This window comes from Halichoerus grypus, chromosome 3 (assembly GCF_964656455.1).
Source record: "Halichoerus grypus chromosome 3, mHalGry1.hap1.1, whole genome shotgun sequence".
NCBI lineage: Eukaryota > Metazoa > Chordata > Mammalia > Carnivora > Phocidae > Halichoerus > Halichoerus grypus.
The window spans coordinates 88,160,566-88,184,612 of record NC_135714.1 but is presented as its reverse complement, the minus strand read 5'-3'; the positions used below and the strand labels follow the sequence as shown (position 1 = coordinate 88,184,612).

At 48.4% G+C, this 24,047-nt stretch overlaps 1 protein-coding gene across 2 annotated transcripts in view; it reads right to left on the bottom strand.

Moving 5' to 3' along the window:
• Positions 1 to 24,047, bottom strand: part of HADH (hydroxyacyl-CoA dehydrogenase) — a 44,625-nt gene that overhangs the window by 4,913 nt on the left and 15,665 nt on the right. For both annotated transcript variants that reach the window (XM_036119932.2, XM_036119934.2), the window contains exons 2-6: positions 17,132 to 17,260; positions 13,834 to 13,991; positions 9,664 to 9,790; positions 6,221 to 6,310; positions 2,582 to 2,654 (exon numbers count right to left, since the gene is read on the bottom strand). In XM_036119932.2, coding sequence (XP_035975825.2) covers positions 2,582 to 2,654; positions 6,221 to 6,310; positions 9,664 to 9,790; positions 13,834 to 13,991; positions 17,132 to 17,260 — 577 coding nt within the window. The remainder of the gene's footprint in view (positions 1 to 2,581; positions 2,655 to 6,220; positions 6,311 to 9,663; positions 9,791 to 13,833; positions 13,992 to 17,131; positions 17,261 to 24,047) is intronic.

Genomic DNA, 24,047 nt, shown 5'->3' with positions numbered 1-24,047 from the left:
CACCAACCAGGCCGCCGCTACAGCATGAACAAATGGGAGCCGCACAGAGTGAGGACAGGACTGGAGGACTGAGAAGGCAGGCCCAAGGAAGGAGCCACGAGGCCCAGGGCATCAGAGAGCAGTGGCGAGGGGACGCCGCGGTGCCACCAGATGCCCCGGGGAGCTGGCAAGAAGCACTGGTGCAGGGCCCCCAGGCAGCCGGGGCCCCGAGCGGTGGTGACGGAGGTGACTCTGCTCTAATGCCAACACATCCATCGGCCCGATGGGCCTCCCCCATGCAGAGCGGTGCTTCGCCGCGCACACCCCGCCTGACAGGGTTTGTGGGAGACCGAGTGTGTGCGTCCCCAGAATTCACGCTCACACCCTACGCCCTGACGTGTAGGCTTCGATGAGGTCATGAGGGCGGAGCCCCACGAGGGGATGAGGGCCCTTCAGAGAGTCCGAGAGCTTCCTGTGTCCTCTCTGCTCCCCGCCACGCGGAAACGCGTCGCGAAGTCAGCCGCGTGCCTCCCGGAAGAGGCCCTCACCAGACTCCCACCATCTGGCACCCTGGCCTTGCACTTCCGCCTCCAGAACCGTGGGAAATACACCCAGTCTGTGGTGCTTGTGTTACGGGAGCCCACGCTGCCCGAGTTGGTGTCGTACAGACGAGCTCTCCCCGGAGAAGGAAGAGGCTGGGCAAAACAAAGTCTCAGAGTCTTCCCTGCACCACTCCGCCGCCGGGCCCCGAGACCCCCCGCCGCCGGGGCGGGCAGCATGCAGTGTCTCCTCACCCCCCCGGACAACAGGACAAACGAACAGACAGGGCAGGCGAGAGAGGAAGAATCCAAAATAGCTGCAGGTGTCAAAGCAGAAGCGATGCGGTCCAGCCGGCTGCTGAGAGCAGGCACCCCGCCTCCCCGCGGGCCAGAACGGGGGGCAGCGGCGACGGGGCCAAGGGACATGGGAAGAAGCCCGAGGTAGGACGTGTGGAGTCCAGCCCCCAGTGTGCTTGCTGGGCCACGACACCCAGCCCAGACACGACTCCAGCCGCTCCCGGAGCCGACGCTGCAGCTCACAGGCCCCAAGCAGTGGCGGGCAAAGAGGCAGAGGGGCAAGCGGGCCGTGCCGTCCTGGGCGGCAGCGTGGGCGGTCTCGAAGAACACGGCCCCCGGGGCTCGGACCCCCTCTCCGGCCTCACCTCCCAGCGGGGGCAGGCTGGGGAGGGTCAAAGGGACCACTGCCGGTGGGAGGGGAGCAAAAGACAAGAGAACGCCTTTCCGCTTACAGTCAGATACAAGGTACATCTGAAAGTGTATCAAAGTGACAGTATGTCTCAGTGAGGGAAAAACATTAAGGGGTGGATTACCCACATGCTACATTCTAAAACATTACATTAAAAAAAACCCACCTGCCTTTCAAAGTAGGGTAAAACGCTTCTCGCATTCTTTGAGGTGTAATTAGGCATATTTGCTGATAGATAAACACAGAAGTGTTGGTTTGATCTTGGAGCAAAAGTGTGGCAAATGCTTCCATAAAACAGAGAGTTTTAATATTTAAAGCAGATTTTGAGGAAGCAAATGTGCTTTCATCTCTCTGGAAGAGCTGGTGTAAATATTTTGTTTCAAAAATGACATTCTCAGGAGCGAGCATTTGTGAATGAAGTAATTGAAAACAATTACACTTGCTTTTTATCCAGTCCTATTAAGGCCTACTTGCCTTTGAAGCAGACATGATAGTTACCTTTCCAGAAATGTGGTAGGGAAGGGAGGCAGGAAGATACATGCCATTTTATAACCTTGGACCATGTCCCAAGTTTTATAATTTTACAACAGGGGAAATCATTCTTTGGAAATCAACAAGTATTGACAAAAGCATGAGACCATTCTTAAGGTTAAAAAAAAACACATGGCCTCATTTAGTAAGGATAGGGAAGGCTCTTAGAAAAAGTCATCAAGGGGCGCCTGGCTGGCTCACTTGGTTGAGCGACTGCCTTCGGCTCAGGCCATGATCCTGGAGTCCCTGGATCGAGTCCCGCATCGGGCTCCCTGCTCGGCAGGGAGTCTGCTTCTCCCTCTGACCTTCCCCCCCCTCATGCTCTCTCTCTCTCATTCTCTCTCTCAAATAAATAAATAAAATCTTTAAAAAAAAAAAAAAGAAATAGTCATCATCCCTTATCAGCCTTGTCACTTACCTCCCATCACCTGTCACAGAGTCACAAATTTTAGAACTTTAAGGAACTTTCAAGGTCCCTTAGTCCAGTGATTTTTACATTATTATTGTTTTAAGCAGGAAACCTTTTCATCAAAAGCAGAGATTTAGGATATAAATCTGGGCTGGCCATGCGATGGCTCTGGCTGAGACTGTAACTGGGTGTGTGTGTTGGGGGGGGGGTTCCAGAGCCACACCTCTGAGGCTCAGAGGCCCCACAGGGAACTCAGGGGGACCAGGGCACCCAATGACAAAGGTCCTGAGGTCCAGGGTGAGGCTAAATGAACCGTACGCTGCACGGCCTAGCCATTCCTACAGGGCCTGCTCAAGAACCAGGGAGCAGTGCCAAGAGCTAAGACCCGCTGCTCCCAGCCCGGCTCCAGACAGCTACCTCGTTCGTGCAGCCTGACCGCTTCCATGAGGTACGGCACCAGGAGACGGTTCACAATAAACCCCGGGGTGTCCTGTTGTAGGAGAGAAAAATAAATGGCAAGTGAATTTTCACTGAACTTTATCTTCTGCGGAGTCACTAGACTGCCCCTTCTCACTCTGCATCTTATTACCCACACTTACCAAGCTTGGCATTTTCAAGATTTCTTTTGAAGTACCAGCACAGCCCTACTTCTGTGGTATGTGACAATTTACCCAACAATTGTAATACTTAAAAAAAAAATCAAATCAAATCAAACCTAGATGCCCCCACTGCAGGAATCCTGAAATAAAGGCAGATCGAGGCAGAGAGGTCACTGGAAAGAACGCAACTTTGAGGGCAGGCCGTCTGGGCTCAGATTCTAATAGTTTCTGACACTGGGACATTCTGAAATCAGGCTCATCATTGGTGAATCAGAGTAGTAATTTCCACAAGTTGTGAAGATTACTCAGAAAACACCCAACACGATGCGCACAAGGCCCGATACTCAAATGGTAGCCCCTTGACTCCTCTCCTCGCAGGCATCCCTCTCAGGAATCTGGAAAAAGTACGCTCCACCTTGAACAAGCTTCACAGGAGCGCCACTGCCTGGGCTCCCCGGAGCCATCTGTGGGCTACCTGGGATGTTCTCACGCTCCAGTGTGCAGTGCAGGGCGGTCCACTGGGTACAGGTGCCAGGGCAGACAAGCCCCTGCACCTCGCATGACCCCCCTGTACCGCACACCCCTTTCATCAATTTCCTCCTCGTTACTGCACTTAATCGTCTCTCCTGGAAGCCTCCTGTGGGATTTGGATTCTACTGACTGGTCTCTCTGGGGGAATTTGTGGGGCAGGTTGGGTTGGTAATTTTTGGGTATTATTTATGTGAAACCAATTTTCACTAAGTAAATGGTGTAAATTTTAACAAAAGGCTGTGATGTTCCTGCAGACACAACTCCTCACTCTTACCCTGGGCCCTGTGTTCCCTTTCTAGCACACACTAGGCCCTCCATAAACGTACAAATGAAAGCTGGCCTGCCCCCTGCATTACTCTTACAGCTAACCTCACTGCACGCTGTGTAAACTAGGCAATAAAGCCACAGGATCTGGACCCTCTTTAACTCTGGACAAACAGAAACCATGTCCTACTCCTAGCTCCATGGGAACACAGAGATGAGCAAAACAGCTTTAACAGCTTAACCACAACTGTATTAATGAAATGATGCTGACTTGATATCTAGGGCAAAAGTGCTTTCAACCTCAAAAAGTTTATCGCAGAAACTCAGGACAGGGTAGATGAAGCACACATATACAAGGTTAGAAGTCAGAAAGTACTCTGGGGACAATATTTGCTCCAATCAGAATATGTGGAGTTTTATTCAGTCGATATCATCCACAGAGCTCAATAACGAAAAAGTGCTAAAACTCACAAAATATTCAAACTCACTAGTAATCAGAGAAGTACTCATTAAAATAAAATAGCATTTTGCCAATAAGATTAGTGTCAAAAGGGTTTTTCCCCATTATGCTAATATTCAATGCCACTGATGAGTCAGAGACGCATATACTCTCACGATATTGGTATGTAAATTGTAATGTAAAGAAACATAATCCCTTAATAAAGCAATTTAATTTTATGTAATCGTATACCTTACATTTTTACACTCATTTGTTTATTAAATAGATTTTATTTACTGTACTACGTGCCAAGCACTGTTCTATGTACTTTACAAATATTAATCCATTTACTCCTTATGATAACCCTGTGAGACCAGCACTATTATTACCTTTACAGGGGGGAGAGGACAGAGGCCCAGATAGGTTAAGTAACTTGCCCAAGATCACACAGCTAACAAGTGCCAGAGCCAGGATGTGATCCCAGTCACGCTGGCTCCAGAGTCCATGGTCTCACCCTTTTTATACCACGCTCTCCTCAAGAAGTCTCACTATGAAGAAAGACACGTTCCGGGTGCATTAATGTCACCTGCTGTGTGGCGTGTTGGCCCACTGCGATCCTGCAGGCCAAATCCAGCCCTGGCCTGCTTCTGTACCGTTCCACCACCATGGCACAGCCACGGACCCCGCGTGTACCGTCCACGCTGCACTGCCCCCAACAGCAGAGCCGAGTAGTTAGAGCAGAGCCCATATACCCGAAAATGCTGACTATCGGGCCCTCTACAGGAAAGCGTGCTGACCCTTGTTCTTTGTGGTTGCCTTCCATTGTCTGGATGCTTCATCGACAGCCTGAATAACTAACCCAGAGAGCTTGAAGGTATCACCCAGGAAAGAGTTCTGAAATGATGTAACAAGGCAGTTTTATGAGATCAGGGAGTTCCCATTCCTGCATCTGCTGAGGCCACTCCAGTGGAAGAAGGGATCCTCACTCTCTATGAATGAATGATTATGCTGCTGAAGACAATCACTGCCCGTCCCCGCATTTCCACTTTCTTATCTAGCTTTCGATTCACTACACACTGATGCTCTTTCTCACACCATTACTACTTTCTGCCACGAACAAAGCATAACCCAGTGAGAGAGTGCAACGTCTGGTTATCAATGTGACTTTTTAAAAAATCCAATTTAAAACCACTAAACAAAACAAAGAAAGAATGAGTGCTAAAACATGAGACTCCCTGACACCGCTACCCTCCTGGACCGGGGGGACAGGCATGTGAGTCTGCTCTCTCAAGCTACGGGGGCCATGCCGACAGATGACTTATTCAGAGGATTCATGAGCAACAGGCCTTTCCACAGGTTACTACAATATTGTGAGTTCAAGGTGGAGAATATTTTAGAAAGCAAAAGCATTCTGTAAGAAGAACCACAACGATAGAAAAGATTATGGTCAAAAAGGTAGATGCACACTTACAAAAATTTGTAACGGTACGGCTCAACTGCCCGTTTGGAAAACTGCCAAGTCATGCAGAGGAGCAGTCCTGAGTCTTGGGAGGACTAACGAGGAGCTACGGCCAGCGGAGACGGGAGGAGAGCGCCACCGCAGCTGAGAGCAGCTGAGGGCATTTCCCATATACTAACGGAGTCTGGCAAGGAGGGAAGGCGGGAGGCATGCTGCCCACTGGGCCTTGCTTCTTAGTGGAAAAACAAGACACAAAAGCACAATGCCACACTCCCTGAGAAACAGCTTCATTAATCCCACCTGGGGAAGTGGGCGCTTCCTCTCTCATCATTTCCCTGGCCACCTGTCGTGCGATGGTTTTCAGCTCGGGACGCACGTGTCTACCACGCTGTCACGGACACGCAGGCTCCCGGGCTCCCCCAGGCCCAGCAGAGGCTAAAGCCAATGGGGTCACAAAAACCATTTATGGAAACACAGCAGCCCAACAACAGACAAAAGCCAAGACCCGGGGAGAAGTTTTCTACTCAGCTGAAGCTCTGGCTCTCTTCAGATCTCAAAGGGTCCACCCGATAGCCTTGGGCAAGGATTAGGGTCTGGCTCCCCTGCTGGCAAACTAGAAAAGAGGCCCAGCGTGCTCTTCCCAGCCCCCAGACAGGCCTGAGGTGAGAGTGCCCCATCTCTCACATCTTTCTATAGAAGAATTCTACCCCAAATAAGTCAGTTCTAAGGAAAACCACCCCCTTCCCAAGGTACCGATACTCTACCTTACAAGAAACAGGATGCTTTCCCAGGGCTTTGGTGAAGTCTATCAGAGATTCATAAGTCTTCTGGCTGGTCATTGGTGTTTTAATGACCTAGAAATGCAAAGCAGAGAATTATGACCACAGAGTCAGCAAACAAGTGCAACAGAACGATTCAAGAAAACACTGATGTAAAGTGTCTACACAGAAGGTGGCAAAAATAGTTTTAGTTCCAGAATACAAGGATCTCAAGCCAGAAACAAAGAGTTTACCAAAATGTCCACTTTAAGACAGTGAAGTACTAGGGGCGCCTGGGTGGCTCAGTAGGTTAAGCGTCTGCCTTCGGCTCAGGTCATGATCCCGGAGTCCTGGTATGGAGTCCCGCATCGGGCTCTCTGTTCAGCAGGAAGCCTGCTTCTCCCTCTCCCTTTGCCCCTGCTCATGTGCTTTCTCTCACTCACTCTCTAATAAATAAATAAAATCTTACAAAAAAAAAGACAATAAGGTACTACAGAATGTACAAAATCAAGGCTTAAAATATAAATGTGTATGTGTGTAGAAGAGTTTCACAGACTTTCTTCCCGAGACAGACCTGGGTTCGAATGCCCATCACACCACTTACTGGCTCTGTGACCCTGGGCACGTTTCTTGAAATTGAAATGACACTGAATTCACTCTCCCCACCTCAAGCAGCTGAGGTGAGGTGACAACAGATTAGATCAGGAGGTGAAGCATCAAATGCAGCTGCTGGGAGGAATAAAGTGCTCAGGAAATGCTGGCTTTTGTTACCGTGTTACTTGCTACCGTTCATTTACTTCAGGGAGGTAACTGGATGTCTACTGAGTACAACAACGGCCCTTAAAGCGCCCTGCCTGGAGAACCATCTTCTCTTAGTCTAGAGCAGGAAAACAGAGCAATCTGCCCAAGTCACAGGTCTCTTGGACACTGAGAAGAGTATCCCCCGGTACTCCACCCTCTCCCACGCAGATGCCCCTAAGCCCACCGACTCCTTCGCATCAGAACAGGCTCATCCCACGGAGGAAGGTTTTCATTTCCAGCACACAGGGGCCCCAGGCTGGGCCTACCACCTGCCGGGCCCCTGGGGAAGACTCCTGGCAGCCCCCTGGACCCACGAGGTGCATGCAAGCAAGCAAGCAAGCAAGGGCCCAGCTGCTGCCCCGCTCCCAGAGGCCCGCTGCCACTCCAGAAGGTCACACCAAGCACGTCGCCTGGCAGTTAGCCCACAGGACACAGAGAGCTCACCTGTCAGGAACTAGATTTTGGCAAATGGAGAGAGACCCAGGTGAATTTAAACTTAAATATATATATAATTTAAAAGCCAGTTAAGAACTTCAATGAGGGTCAAAGCAAACAGGCTTGGCTTCTACATCAGACCCTTTACGTGAGGTGAGACAACTCAGTCAACCCCCGTGCCTCACCCCTCTCCTGTGAAATGCGGATGATGATACTTGCCACGGCCTCCATCCTGCAAGAGGGCTGTGTGGCTTAATGAGCTAGTGTCTGTGCAGGATGAAAGGTGCTATATAAATGAAGAGAATTATCATCATCCGTCTTTTAATGTGATCGCAGTTTGGGGGGTGGTGGTATGTTATGACACTAAGGGAAGTGAATGAGTAGCACAGACAGAAACACCAGGAAGATGCAGATGAGGAATGGGATGAGATGGACCAGAAACTGCTCTGCAAACCCCATAAATCAAACAGCAATCCAAGAGTTATTCAAAAGGAAGTGTGAAAAGGTCTCCAGCAGAACCCCATAGATTGAACTAGGACAAAGGTTGCTAATTATAGAGTTTCAAATATAATTTGTTGATTTAAAGGAGCCAAAAGTGAAGATTTTTTAACAGGAGGATGCCTATTTATTCATCCATTCAACAAACAGCAATGTGCTACAGACATTCTGTTTATGGCTCTAATACAGTCTGAGATAAATACATACACACACATGTGTGCGGCCCGTCTGAGTAAAGGAGAACTGCTCAACGTAAGATATGGTTCACTTTCGTGCTCACCACCAGCGACACATATGTGAACACCCAAGAATAAAAACTGAATAAAGAGCACTTTTAGAAAACATGTTCTAGAAAATGGTAACATTTGCTAAGCATTAACTGTTACCAACACACCACCTTCTCAAAGACATAGACCAACACTATTACATAAAAGCAGTGGAAAACAGCATTAGAGTTTGAAGTGAATGTATACGTGTCTTCATCTCCAAACACACGTACCTGACACAGTAACTAAGGAAAGTGATTAGTCCCTAAGCACTGAAATGTTGAAAATTCCATCCCGCTTCTTTGCTCTTCTCTGTGTAAGGATAAATGCAGTTTCTTTCATTCCCCCCCACCCCTCCCCTTTATTCCTCAACTTCCTCAAAACATCCTTAGGAAGTGAGAGTACATTGCAAGAAGCTGAGGAGCAGCGTTAGCAGACCAGATAAATTCCTATCGCAGGTCAGAGCTGTCTTTGAGAGAAAACTAAGGAAATACAGTCACCATTAAACTAGAGGCGAATGCTTATGCGGGGGGCAGTAAGGGGGTAAGGGCATGAGAGGGGAAGGACAGAAAGGGCTGACAGAAGGCACCAGTGGAGAAAGCAAAGCCCGAGACTCTCCCAGGGAGCCCCGGCCAACCCCCGGAGGTCTGCCTGGCCCCGCATCCCCCACACTTCGCACAGCAATAACTCTTCAACCCCAGAACAAATGCTACTTTAATAGCGGCTGTTCCTCAGACCCTGTCATTAGCCCCCTGTAAAAGGCGAGTTGCCACATTCCAGGTGCAAACTGTCTATTGTGACTCGTCTCCCTGTACCCAAGTCTCCAAGCAAGCAAGCAAGCAAGCGGAAGTGACCCAAACAGGATCACTGGGGGCCCCGCTCCCCTCCGTCTCAGAGGTCTGCACTCAGGAGGTTCAGGCTACAGGGAGCTGCTTTAATAGCTGGGATCAAAATACACGGGCAATGCGACGGTGGACAAGGGGGTACGGTGGCTCCTGTGTAAGAGCAGGCTGATAAAATCCCACTTACAGCCTGGGGCACACTGACCTCACCGAGGCCATATCGACACGTGTGGCTCTGGCGTCTGCGGTCTCAGCGAGCCAGGAGTCCGCAGTGCTGTCTTCCCAGTCAGACGCTCTCCCTACACCACCCGCCCCATATGGCACAACTAAGTGAATGACATTCCACAGAGTTAGCAGCCCTCCTGGTCATCACTGGTCAGACCACTGGGCTGCGAAGAAACAAAGCACAGAGGCCTCCCTAAATATCAGGGGCTCTTTCTTCTCCTGGCTCCGGAAGGACAGTGTGGCCCGAGAAACCTTCCACCCTCCCGTTAAAATCCGCCCAGCGCCCCCACGCCCCCCCGATGGCAGAAGGGGCATGAGTCAGAGAGCAGGACTGGCAGAGCTGGCCGGGCAAGCAGACACACATGAACACACGCCCACTGACCTCCACCAGCTTCATCAAGGGCACCGGGTTGAAGAAGTGGAGCCCGGCGAATCGGTCCTGTCTCATGGTGGCGTTGGCTATGTTTGTGATCTGCAGAGAGGAAGTGTTGCTGGCAAAGATCGTGTGTCTGTGGAGAGAAAGACGGTGGAGTATCAGGATAAGTCCCCTCTTTGGAAACAAACAGGATTACCCTCGATGCAATGCACAAGGCCACTGCCTACTGCCCAGATCTGTTGTCCTGACCCCTGGAGGAAGTCAGGGAAGAGATCTTCATAAAGAAGCCGAAATCAAGTGACCAGTTTCATTTCAAGTTTAAATCTTTAAATTAGATAATTTAAACTTACCTGTTTCAAAGATGTATTTAATCTTTACCAATCTTTCATTTATTTTCAAGAGCCACACTTCTCTACTCATATTTGTTAATTTTCATGGTACGTGGGGGAAAACTGAGGTTAAGTAGCAGCCTCCATCACAAAATGAAACCCTAAGTGAGCACAGACTAATGATGAAAAGGATACGCCACAGACCCTCAAAGTCAACAAAAAACTGTAAAGATCTAAGATCTTTTTCCCTCAAGTGAAAAGCTTTAATCTTCCACTGAATGGGAATTAAAATGAAAACAGAAGAAAACCAACACGGTCCAAAAACAGTTTTAAGGTTGCACAGGTAGATCTGGGGAAGGAAGGATACATGTACATCTATGATAAATGTAGTTCAAGGTATTCTGCTTATAAAATCTTAAGCAGGGGCGTGGGGCGTCTGGGTGGCTCAGTCGGTTGAACATCTGCCTTCGTTCGGCTCAGGTCATGATCCTGGAGTCCCAGGATCCAGTCCCGCATCGGGCTCCCTGCTCAGCGGGGAGTCTGCTTCTCCCTCTGACCCTCCCCTCTCATTCTCTCTATCTCATTCTCTCTCTCAAATAAATAAATAAAATCTTTTAAAAAAAAAAAAAGTAAATGAGAAAACTGCTGACTTTAAAAAAAAAAAAAAAAAGGCGGGGTGCCTGAGTGGCTCAGCTGGCTGAGTGTCTGACTCTTGATTTCAGCTCAGGTCATGATCTCAGGGTTGTGAGATTGAGCCCCGCATAGAGTTAAGATTCTCTCTCTCCCTCTGTCCCTTTCCCCCAGCCCCACTCACTCTCTAAACAAAAAAAAAAAAAAAAGAGGGGCGCCTGGGTGGCTCAGTCATTAAGCGTCTGCCTTCGGCTCAGGTCATGATCCCGGGGTCCTGGGATCGAGTCCCGCATCGGGCTCCCTGCTTAGCGGCGAGTCTGCTTCTCCCTCTCCCACTCCCCCTGCTTGTGTTCCCCCTCTCGCTGTGTCTCTCTGTCAAATAAATAAATAAAATCTTAAAAAAAAAAAAAAATCTCCTAAAAAAAGCAGTACCATCTTTGTGTGTGTGTGTAAAATATTAATTTTTAAAAATCCATATTAACTTTATCCAAATTCAATTTTTAAAGACCACCAAAGTGGGGTGCCAAAGGCATTCCCGGCAAATCTTTAAACAAAGACAAGCGAGACTTGGGCTGTCCTATAGCGCCATCTTGTGGGTACACATACATAAAACAGCCTAATGCTAAGAAGAACCATCATGGCCCGGTCAGTGCAGGAAGTGGAGTGATCCCTTACTGACCAGATGTGGGAGTTCTAGCCTACCCAAAAGGCAATGCTACAATCTGCCTGAAATCAGGGGTGAGTGGGGGAGGAGGGTCGGGAGAAGACACATGAGCGTGGCTGACACAAGCGCCATCGGGCTGCACGCCATGAAGCCCAGCAGCCGGGCCATGGCGCCCCAGCGCTGTGCTGGCAGGGGCTGCTACATGCACAATGTGGCACCGTCTTATAGGACAATGGAAGGGCGACTTGCCTGCAGACAGGAGAGATGTGGAGGCACACTGGAGAGCACATTTCGTTAAAGGGTGAAGTTACATCAGAGCCCAGTCCCGGGTGTCTCCAGTCCAAGGTGCTCCCAGCGAACATTTTACCAGCAGGGGAGAAATGCTTCTTGCTCACAGACCTCTACCTCCCCCTCTCCCAATCAGCTGGGCTGGCTCTGCTCCTGACAGCTCTCACACTGCCGTCTTTCTACACAAACACAATGTGCCAACATACTCAGCTTACAGGGCTGCCTTGTCTTCCACAGAGAAGTACATCCTCACGTTCTCCTTGGGACGCCGGACTCTTGGACGGTCCTTGGTTTTTCCCTCTCTGACACTCAGGGACCCAAAACACTACCATCCTCTTAGATGTACTAACAGAAAATCGACGGCACAAACATGACGATCCTTGGCCACACCCGCAAGCCTCAGTGCGGAGAAGACAAGAGGGGGTGGTGGGGACTGTGGTGGATGGGACTCAGCTGGGGCTCTCTGTGGGCCATGGCCCCCTCTTCATCTGCACTGCTTATAACTGCAGCCAGGGAAGTCGTGTTCTCTTCCAGGGCACATCAGGGGCGCCGCTGGGAACTTCACCACTAGAACACATTCCCCTCCCCTGTTACAGGGGTCGCTGCAGAACTTAACAGTCAAGGATATCTCACTCACTCTAACAGTCAAGGATATCTCGCTACTTAAAAAAACAAGCCACAAAACTTAGTAGGGGTTCAATAATGGTGGTGATCTAAAGCGAAAACAAGAGTGTAGCGAAGGGCGGCCGACGGCCAGAAGCAAGCTCACATCCACGATGTGCCTCCTCTGGTGTGCCCTTTCACGTGTCTCATCTGTGTGACTGGACCTAAGTGAAAGAGCCTAGCACAGTGCCTGACACACAGGCGGCCCTCGGGAAACTGAGCCAAGTTAAACTAACATCCTCAACAACTCTGTGCAATTGGTACCACTCCCTCTATTTTGCAGATTACTAGGGAAACTAGTCTTCAGAGAGTTAGAACTGGGAAGGTCTTGGAAATGACTTACTCCTAACCCCTCAGTCAAATTACAGATGATAAAAACTGAGGATCAGACAGGCTTCATGACTGTCCATGGACAGAGACGGAAGAGGTGGGGCCACCTGACCTTCCCCTAACAGTCCTTCCATTACTCACGCAGACATGAGAGGGCAGTCAGACCTGTCACTGTCATTGAGGAATGACCAACATTTCAATAAAGGCCAAACTACCCGGGGTAGCGGGGGGGTTATTATTTTAGAGGGCCCCCTGCTCACCTGGGAGCCAATACTGTACCACAGAGTCTTCTGTTTCTGCAGGCCCTAAACGGCATGAAGACCATGAGCACACTCATCAGCAGAGTGACACAGAGGTGACAGAGGGGCAGGGCTTCTCAGACACCAGGCCATACGGCTATGAGGGCTGACATTCCAGCAGGCTGGTATGTGAGTGTCCCTCTTCAGCCACTGCTCACTGGCTGAGAATTACTTCTGTCCTATAATCTTATTCTGACTTTCAATTCTAACCAGGAAGGGTGAAGTGTGGCTACACAAGCCCCAAGGAGAGCAGAAATAAATCAGCCAGGTGTCACAATTGCCAAAAGCCGAAAGTCAAACACAAATGAAGGCTCCGGATTCTGAGAAAGGGAGCAGCCCGTGTGCAAAAGCTTGCTGACACTTGTTGGCACCGCCGGTCCCGGCCCCAGGCACCCATATGCCTGACCTGCGTGGGGCTGACTCTCCCCTCCCACCCTGTGCCAGGAAGCCTGGTAAGGACTCAGTGCTCCTGAAATGCTCCCAGGTGTTGTGACTTAATCCAGATAAAGCTCAAAACAGGAAAGCCCAGGGAACTTTGTGTAGACAGGCACTCCCCTCAACTGCACCATTCTGTAGGTTCCATTCAAAAAAAGGGGACACACAAACGACTCTGAGGTTCCTCAGCAGACATCTGAGGATGTGCCCAAGCCTCTTCATCCTCTGGCCCAGGAGGGCCTGTGGCCCAGACACTCCAAGAGACACAGGACTGTCCCTGAAAGGACCCCCCACTTTACTGTGGGAAATCCCATCCTCCTTTGGGGACAATGATCAGATGAAGGCAGCCCAAGCCTCGGGAAGCAGACTGGGAGTAGGAGGATAGAGGACAGAGGAAACAGTGTCAGTCTTCTGGAAACAGCTTTGGGGTAGCAGAAAGAGAAGTGGGCTTGGTGTCAAAAGACTCCCTCCTGGGAGAAGAGCCCGAGCCCGGGGAGGGAGCCCTCAGACCCAACAAGAACGCCCAAGGGTCACGTACTCAGAGGCAAACTTGTCCAGCCTCTTGAAGAGCTCATTCTTCACCTTCAGATTCTCCACGATGGCCTCCACCACCAGGTCTGTGCTGTGGACTACAGATGCTGCATCCGTGCTGGTTGATATGCTGCTCAGGGTCTTCTCCACAAATTCATCACCCGCCTAACAGTGGAAGGAAGGGGAAGAGAGCGTTCACTGGACCCACCGGAAAACGGTGTGTGGTCTGATGCTAAGGCAGAAGGAGAGAGGGGGGCGAGGAGAGGCGAACTTGCAACTCGAATGCGCCCAGGAATTCTAAGCACTAAAACTCCCTACACGTCTGCCTCTCAGGACCTTCCAGATACCAGGGCGAGAATCAGCTCGGGAACATGCCAACTGCTGGTCAGCGATCACTGTGGCGTCCGGGCCGTAACCCTTCACGCTGTTCGTCAGCTCTGCTCAGCTACCACGCGGTCCTCTTGCAGCACCTGTCTGGCCGGCTCACTCTGTTCTGTGAACACAGTGCCATGCGCTGTGGCAGGAGACAGGTCCTGAAATAGGACCTTCCGGAAACGAGGACAAGCTCAGCTCAGCACCACTCATTAGTCCAAGAGGCAGTGTTGACTGTTCATCGCTAACAGGGGCAGAGAAGAGCTGAGTAAGGGCAAGAGAGGGCGAGCACGGCCGACTTAGCAGTTGTTCTGCTAATCACCGCCCATCGCAGGCTAGCTCCGGGGCTTGCAAAAACTCGCCAGACATAGCCTCTGCTGCGAAGGGCTCGCAGTCCCACCTTTGTCTCATCTGTGACTCCAGGAATCCACAAACAGACCTCAGTTAGGGCCGAAGACAGCACCTCTATCAACTGCCATTTTTATCTCAAGATGGACTCTGTCCCCGGGGCATCAAAATGGTCACTGTCAGCAAAGGCACTGAAAAGCACTGAGGAATAAAACAACTCTCAGAGCTGTTCCACAGAAATATACTGTGAGGGCGTAGGTGATTTTCAATTTTCTATTGGCTGCAGTATAAAAAGTGAACAGGTACAGTTAATTTTGTTTAACCCAATCCATCTAAGGTATTATCATCTCAACATGTAATCAATACAAAAAGCACTGAGACGTTTTATATTCTTTTCTCCTAGTAAGTCTTTCAGTTCCGGGGTCTGTCCCACACCTGTGACCAGCGGCCGCCGTGCTGGTCAGTGCGGGCCAGGCGCGTCCCTCCTCTACACACACGCCGGGCGGAGATGAGCAACGCCGAGAGAAGAGGCTCCTGAGGACTCACTAGGAGCTGTGCATCTTGAGCACAAGCACCTTGTGTGTTTGTTTGTTCTAAACCCTCTGAGTGGGGCCCAGAGCCTGTGCCCAAAGGGGCAGAAGTTTGCAGAGTAAACACATGAAAAATGCAGATTACCTGGGTCCAGACTCACTCTGTCCTCGACTCCAACCTCCAGCCCAGGGCTCTTAAAATCCCACCTGCCTGGACCCTCTTCACAACATGCCCTATCTCAGGTCCCCCTGTCATGAAGAATATGGACAGGTGACAGAGATTTTAATCTGCCTGTGACATTTCGTGTCTGGATTTCTTCAGGGAGAGGGTAAAAATTAACTCTACTCCTGCCCCTCTGATTTTTGAAAGGTGACTACATATTAAGAAAATGCAAACCAAAACCACAGCAAGATACCACTTCATACCTCCTATGATGGCTATGATTAAAAAAATGGAAAACAAGTGTTGGCCAGGATGTGGAGAAACTGGAACCTTCATACACTGCTTGTAGGAATGTAAAATGGTTTAGCCACTATGGAAAATAGTTTGGTGGTTCCTCAAAAAGCCAAATACAAGACTGTCATATGACCTAGCAATTCTACTTGGAGTACATACGTGAAAGAACTGAAGAAGGACCTGGGCAGACAGTATATCAACGTTCAGTGCAGCATTACTCACAATGACCAAGAGGTGAGAACCACCCAAGTGTCACTGACAGACGAATGGCTAAACGAAATGTAGTCTATACACACAATGGAATATTATTCAATCAGGAAAAAGAATGAGGTTCTGACATACGCTACAACCTGCATGAACCTTGGAGACAGTACCACATGAAATTCATTAGTCACAAAAGGACAAATATCCTGATTCCAGTTATATGAGGTCCCTAGAAGAGGCAAATTCAGAGAGACAGAAAGTAGATTCGAGGTTACCAGGGGTTGGGAAAAGGAGAGAATGAGGCGTTATTGCTTAATGGGTATAGAGTTTCTCTTTGGTTGTAAAGAGTGGTTATGGTGGGACGCCTGGGTGGCTCAGTCGTTAAAGCATCTGCCTTTGCCTCAGGTCATGATCTTGGGGTCCTGGGATGCAGGCCTGCATCGGGCTCCCTGCTCCCCGGGGAGTCTGCTTCTCCCTCTCCTGCTCTCCCTGCTTGTGCTCTCTCTCTCTCTCTGACAAATAAATAAAATCTTTAAAAAAAAAAAGTGGTGATGACTGCACAATAGCATCAACGTAATTAGTCACCAAACTGTACCCTTAAAAACAGTGAAAATGGCAAATTTTACATTACATATATTTTACAACACAAAATTTCAAAACAGAAGAGCCATACTACTGTAGATACCCGAGGTGACCAACACAACAAAAGCCCCCCTTGCCCTCTTCTCTGCCCGTATATGAAGTGAAATTCCATCCAAGCCCCAAGGAGATCAATCTTTATGCAACTTTAAGAAGGTGGCAAAGGTAAGCAAAAATTCACTTGGGTGATTTCCGCAGTATTTCTAATTAAACGTGAAGGTCCAACGAGAAAGGGTCAGTAAGCCAGAGCTGCCGGCCTTCTAGGAGTTCCTCGAGCTCTCCTACCCCCTCTGCTGCTGGGAGTGAGAACGACACTCTGTATTTCCCTCTCCCATAACTACATTATAAATGTGCTAAGATATTACCCAAGCAATCAAAATTTTCTATCTAAATGCAATGTTTATTATATCATTCTCTTTTTAACTCGCAAATACCAAAATTCTCTTCCTGTTTCGCTCTCTTCCATCCGTATGACAAAACAGGTGTTCTTCAATCCCAAATTCTCCATGGACAGAATGAGTTCACTACCTGCAGAAACCTTCTCCCCTACCTCGAAACCTACCCAACAATATGGTTGTTTACTTCTCCTGTTTTGTACTCAGTCCTCACAGAATGTTCAGTGATTATGTCATTCATATTGGTCTAAAGTTATGGGAAAATGAGCTTTACTCAACAAACCGAAAAAGCAAGCAAAGACCACCAAATGTGTTATGTTCAGAGGATGGGTCTTGAGGTCATGTGAAACAAAAAATTACCTTGGGGTTTTCTGCAAACTTCTTCTTGGCCACTTTCCTAAGGCTTTCCTCAATCCCCTTTTTAGATTTTGCCAGTATGTCCTCTGTCTGGTCCACCAACACTACTGTGTGGCCAGTTGTTCCAGCAACCTAGGGCAAAGAAAGAAAGAAAGGAAACATAAAAGTTAAAAAAAAAAACTAGTAGAGTTTCATATTCCATATGAACTCTGCCACCATTCTCTTCCAAATACCAAGTAAACATCATAATAAGGCAACCTCGACTAAACACACACTTCTTGCCAGGCACACATGGACGACGAATTCTCAGAAACACCTTACAAGGTTAAGAAGTATGTGCACCATCACACGACAGGTAGACAGCAGAGCTGGAATGTGAATCAAGGCTCTGAAAGCCACACCAGAACTGCTTCCCAACTGTCCCACAAGGGAGCCACCAGCCACATGTGACTACTTAAATAAACTAAAATTGAATAAAATGAAAAAATCAGTTCCTCAGTTGCACTAGCTCTATTCCAAGTGCTCAACAGCCCATTCACAGAGCATTTACTCCCCACCCACCATCTTTTTTCCTAAAAATTGGAGCATCCTGTGCAGCTTGACTGCTTAGCTCAACTCTTCTGTAGTCCTTAAATCAGCAACAGGTAAGACTTTCATAATGGTGCCAAAAAGATTCCAAGGGCCGGGACACCTGGGGGGCTCAGTCGGTTAGGTGCTGGACTCCTGGTTTTGGGCCAAGTCATGATCTCAGGGTCGTGAGATCGAGCCCAGTGTAGGGCTTCACGTGGAGTCTGCCTGAGATTCTCTCTCTCTCTCCCTCTGCCCCTCCCCCCACTCATGCGTATGCTTGTTCTCGCTCGCTCTCTCAAATAAATTAATTTAAAAAAAAAAGATCCCAAGGACTATTTAGTGACATGGCTCCCATGAAAGTAGGTCTCTGGTGACCAGCCAATTAGGAGGGCAGTTCCCCATCCCGCCTTGGCTAAAATTCAGAGGGTATACATAGTGCCGCTGCCCCAAAGTTCACCTGGAGCCAGCTCAGTTTAGCCACATTCAGTGACAAGCCAATCCCTTTTTCATCACGATTTGCCAATAGCTTTTACAAGGACTGTGGAACAGGTAGTGTGGCTAAATGTAGGTCACCAGGTCACATTACAGGTAGGCACTGTACTCAGTTCAAGCCGCACGCAAGAGGACATGCGGCCTACCACAAACACAAGTGATCCAGGATGCCAGCACGACTGAGATGCCCCTCGGGGTCTGAGAAGGCCCCCGCAGAACCACCGCTCTGGAAACATCTGTGGATCAACCGTGTAGGAGAGGGAAAGCTTAGCTGAAGTGAACCTGCCCAGAGAGGACAGTAAGAAACCGTTCTAACCCACCGTCGTGATGCAAGGCTGTTGAAAGTGGGTGACTCAGATTCCAAACTGAAAACCGGAGAGGAAAAGTAACACAAGAGCAAAACTCAAAGGCAAAGAGGTCCAAATCCCTGAGCCAAGATTTCCAAAGAACACTTACAAAAAATGGTAAGACAGGTTTGAAATGGAAGTTAAGTACGAGAGCACCTATGGCTTCTCCCTGAGCAATCTTCCTAGCGAGGCTGCAAGTCTGAGCCTGTGGGCCTGTGGGCAGAGCCTGCCTGGGGACCAGGACAGGAAGGTCTGCTCCGGCCGGCTGGGTAACGGCCGTAACGAGAGTTATCCTGCCAAGAGGACAGAGGCGGTGAACTTGCCCTGTTGGCAGAAACGCAGGCTGCAGGCAGGCAGCGCGGCCCACGTAGAACACCCACCCACCCAGAGCAGGCTGTCTCCCCGAGGAGCAACAGACCGAGGCCCAGCTGGCCAGCGCCTCAAGCACAGGACACGAGCTGGCCCCCTCACGCATTCCGAGTAAAAGCAGCACGAGCACGTTTAGAAACCGTGCGCGGAAGGCGACACAGCAGGCCCGAGACTGTTATCTTTAGAAAGGCCCTTGGCTGGGCCTCGGAAACAGACTGGGAGAGAGTTCCCATCCCTCCCTGAGAGGAATGGCTCGCTGTGCCTAAACCACTCACACGCTGTGGTCTCTGCTGCACACCTGCTTTCCCTCCGGGGCTCAGGAACTGGGGAGTGGGCCAGGCACAGGGTACCTGTGTGACCAGCCCCAAGAAACACCCAGGGCCCTGGGTCTCCGGGGAGCGTCCCTGGTAGACACTCCACAGGTGCCATCACAGCTTGTAGCTGGAGGCGCTGCGTGTGTCCTGTGTGACCGCACAGGGAGAAGACTCTGGAAGCGCCTGACTCTCCTCCAGACTTTGCCCCTTGCACCTTTCCCTCTGCTGTTTTTGTTTTGTATCCTTTTGCTGAACTAAACTGTAGCCATGAGTATCATTATATGCTGGGTCCCGTGACTAAATCACCAAACCTGGAGGGGGCGGGGGGATTTGGTGGATAATCCTGACACAGAAACTAAGAAAACAATCTCAAATTCAGATGCAGTTTAGCTGAAATTAAAATTATTTTGAGGCGGGGTCGCCTGGGTGGCTCAGTGGTTAAGCGTCTGCCTTTGGCTCAGGTCCTGTGTTCGGCGGGAAGCCTGCTTCTCCCTCTCCCACTCCCCCTGCTTCTGTTCCCTCTCTCGCTGTCTCTCTCTGTCGAATAAATAAATAAAATCTTTAAATAAATAAATAAATAAAAATTACTTTGAGGCAGGCACCCCTGGGGAGCAACAGCTGAAGGGAGGTGTGACTGATGACCACTGATGGGGCACCTTGCCTGCAAGGGAGGGGCGAGCAGAGGTGCTAGCTTTAGGGACCTTCCGTTTTTGTTCTGGCTCCTCTGAGAGGCCCTCTGGAATGATACAAGTGATTTTCATTTGTCCCTCTTAACCTCTGACCTAGATTATCCTCTAGGACTCCCCAGATTTCCACCTGACTAGGTCCCGATCCACTTTCCCCTCTACCTCTAGCAGGCATCACTCGGATTTTTTTGCTCCTCGAGGAGTTGGAGAAGACAATTCAAGTACATTTGGCACAAGAGAATACCAAAGCTGAAGGGAACAGAGATAAAGAAAGAAAATGAGGGCAGTGTCCTTTTGCTTAGGGACTTTATAATCACACTGAGAACACAGAGGGGGAGAAAACTAAGTATATAAGGCTCCGTATGTGGGAAGTCAAATAAAATAAAAACTGCCATCGGGAAGAATCCTGTCAGGCAGCTGAACTCAGAAGGCTGGTTGAAAGGAGGACATCTAGAATGGGCCAACTTCCCAAGGAATAAAGGATTAATAACCATAAAGAAGTGAGGGGTGGGGGACAAGTAAGGGGTGATTTCACACCTTTTCTCCAGAAACCCACTTTCAAAGGTATTATAGTCATGTTTGATTATGATAGTCATGGGGCATTTTAGTTACATAACAGATAAGCCACAAGGCTTTCCTTAGACAGCTGACCCCCCCCCACTCTGAAAATCCACATACAACTTTTGACTCCCCCAAAACTTAACTATTAATAGCCTACTGTTGACCACAGGCCTTACCAATAACAATCAATTCACACATATTTTGCATGCTTCATGTATTATATACTGTATTCTTACAATAAAGCAAGCTAAAGACGATGTTAAGAAAACCATAAGGAAAATACATTTACAATACTGTAAAAAAACAGGGGCACCTGGCTCAGTCAGTTAAGTGTCCGACTCTTGATTTCAGCTCAAGTCATGATCTCAGGGTCGTGGGGTCGAGCCCCACCTCAGGCTCTGTGCTCAGCATGGAGTCTGTTGGAGATTCTCTCTCTCCCCCTCTGCCCCTGCTTACTCTCTCAATAAATAAAATCTTTAAAAAAAAAATACTGTAAAAAAATCCATGACTAAGTGGGTCCCCACAGTTCAAACCCATGTTGTTCTAGGATCAACTATAACTGCTTTTTTTAAACTGTAAGCAGAACCAAACCTAGAGGGAAAGTGCCCCGAAATAGTCAAGTAAAGCAGAGGCACATGCATTACAAAAACACTAAAATTCAACCAGGAAAAACCATGGCCAGAAAAGCGTTTACAGCCTTCATGCTAACCTTCTTCTCTTAATCCAAAGTCCTCTGATAAACTCCCCCAGCCACTCCCTGCCCCCCTTGCAAGAAGACACTGGGCAATCCGGTCCCTGCCTTGCTTCATCCGAGTTTCTGGCTGAGCACACTGGAGACAACACGTGTGTAGACACTGGCCAGAAACAGGTACCAAAACAAGGCTCTCCAGACAACGTTCCAGGAGAGCAAAGTGCGCATGTCAAATGACCATGTCAAAGTGACTGAGTGTGTAACATTTAGTTTCCCTCTCACCCAGAAGATGCAAGAGGTACAAGGAGGACCCAAACCTGACAGAGAGGAAGAAGACAGATCTTTCCCAGTGTGTTATTGATCATATTCTTGCTCTGCAAAATTTCCCTTAGCTCCACCGTGCCTCACTGGTCTCAAAAAGCTCAATGTTCTCTCTTTTCCTCAAGTGACTAGAGGATTTTTTTATGCTCCAAAATGCCTCTACTGGTATTTTTGGTCCAGTGAGAAGGCAACAATTGTATACTCTAAACAGTTATCCCCAGCAGTCTTGTTTTGTTTTTGTAAATACTTTCTACTTCAGCTTTTCTTTCTTTGATTAATTCATAAAACCTCAGGAAAATATGAAGGAAATCTTATGGTAGAGACACAGGTAGAAAGGACATTCCTATTTAAACCCGAAGTGGATATGGTTAGGTCTGAATAAAGAAAATACAGGCAAGAAAGAGAAAATTAAATTCTCCTTGAAATATTTTCCATTTTAGGAAGAAGCTCTTTAGTTCAGGTCACAATTTATTTGCACGGAAACAAATGACCATTACAACATAACCTCAGGTGATTTCAAGTTATAGCAACATTTTCATCCTACCCACCTGCAGAGAGCAAACCATCCTAGTGTTCTAGTTCCTTGCAATCATTTCTTGCAGAAATACCCTGGGGACCCCAGGTCAGCACTATCTTGAGGGCAACTTCAAGCCCTATTTCTCTCTGCAACTCTAAGTGCCTGGCCCACAGTCAGCACCCAATGTTTACTTGTTAAATAAATGAACAAAACACAGTATTAGATACTTAATAAAGTTTCCACAGGATGAGTCCAGTGTTTTTTGACTGTATTAATCTGCTCCTACTGTTGTCTCAACTGTCCAGCACTGAGACAGACTCAGGATGCAAGCAGTCTGTCCCTTGCTCCCATGCATTCCATGTCAGACTCTCATCCCAGATTGGCTCAATAAGCTGAGGCAGTCTTAAGCATGGCTAGACAGCCACAGGCCACTTAATAAACACCAGCTTGCTTCTTTCTAAGCTTTTAATGCACTTGTCTTGTTTCTCCTGAGATCCCTGAGAGCTGGGAGAGCTTACAAAAGTAACAGTCTCTACCCACAATTATCAGAAAGAACACAAGCCCTTAAAAAAAAAAAAAAAAGCCAAATGCAGCAAAATTAAGAGATGCAATGTACTGAGCATTTACTATGTGCCAGGCACATACTTTGCATTTTCCAAGACTATTTCCGATCAATCCAACAGCCTTGCTGAAGTAGACATCATCCTTGTTTTGCAAAAAAAAGGAATGAAAGAGGTTGAGTCACTCGGCCCAGTATCACTCAGCCGCTAAGCTGTGAGGGCAGAGTTCAAATTCCAAGGCTGCCTGGCTCCAGAACCCTTCTCGTAATCCAGTTAGAGGAGTACAAAGAATGCGGTCTTATTTGCTGAGACAACCAGCTTTCAAGATACAGTAAATAATATTATTTTACAAAAATGTCACGCTATTGACTTCTTTGTATTCTCTTTCCCCCACACCTTCCTTAGTAACTATTATGGACTTGGTGACATCTATAAAAATTCCTCTTAACACGTCAGTTCTCCTCCAAACTGGAGTCTTAATACACGTTCACAGTCCCTATGAAATTGGCAGCACCATTTCATTTTGTAGATGAGGAAAACTGGGGCTGAAAGAGGTTCCATACCTTGTACACTGTCCCATGGTGAGGGTTAGCAAGTGGTGTAACAACACACAGAAGTAGCCTTCAGCTCAATCAAATCACAGTCATGTTCACAGCAAATATGACTTGATAACCAAGAACATCTATCCAGACAAATGACATCTGCCATGTGAGCCTCAAAAGACACCTGAAACACCCTGTGGTTCTAGGACAGCAGTTCTCAAAGTGTGGGGACCGGACCAGCAGCATCACCCTCATCTGGGGACTTGTTAGAAATGCAAATCATCAGACTCCACTCCCAACCCAATAAATCAGAAACTATGGGTTCGGGCCAGAATTTTAACAAAGCTTCCCGGTGATTCTGATGTTCTACGATCTGTGCTCAAATCTGGTTGCAGGTTAGAATCAGCTGAGAAACATTTAAACCAACAATCGTGCAAACCTCATCTGTAGATACTGATTTATTTAGTCTGAAGGCACTGGCATTTTAAAAACAACCCAAGATGATTTTTTTTTTAGATTTATTTATTTATTTGAGAGAGAGAGAGAGAGAGGGAAGGAGCAGAAGGAGAGCGGAGAAAGAGTCTTAAACAGACTCCCCGCTGAGTGCAGAGCCCAACGAGGGGCTCGATATCATGACCTGAGCTGAAACCAAGAGTCAGACGCTTGACTGAGCCACCCAGGTACCCCCCCCTTTTTAAATTTATTTTAGAGAGAGAATGTGCGCACACGAGAGAAACACCCCCAGATGATTCTAATGTGCAGCCCAAATACTAAAGAATCACTCGAAAATAAAGAACCTGTCTGCCCTAATTCCTATCCCCACCCACCCCAGCCCTTCTCTGTTGCCAATTATCTCCTCAAACCACTGCGAGGCCAGCAAATCTCTGTCCCAAAATCAGTAGGGTTTCTATATCTTCCTGCTGCCCTGTGTCCATGAGAAAGTTCTAGA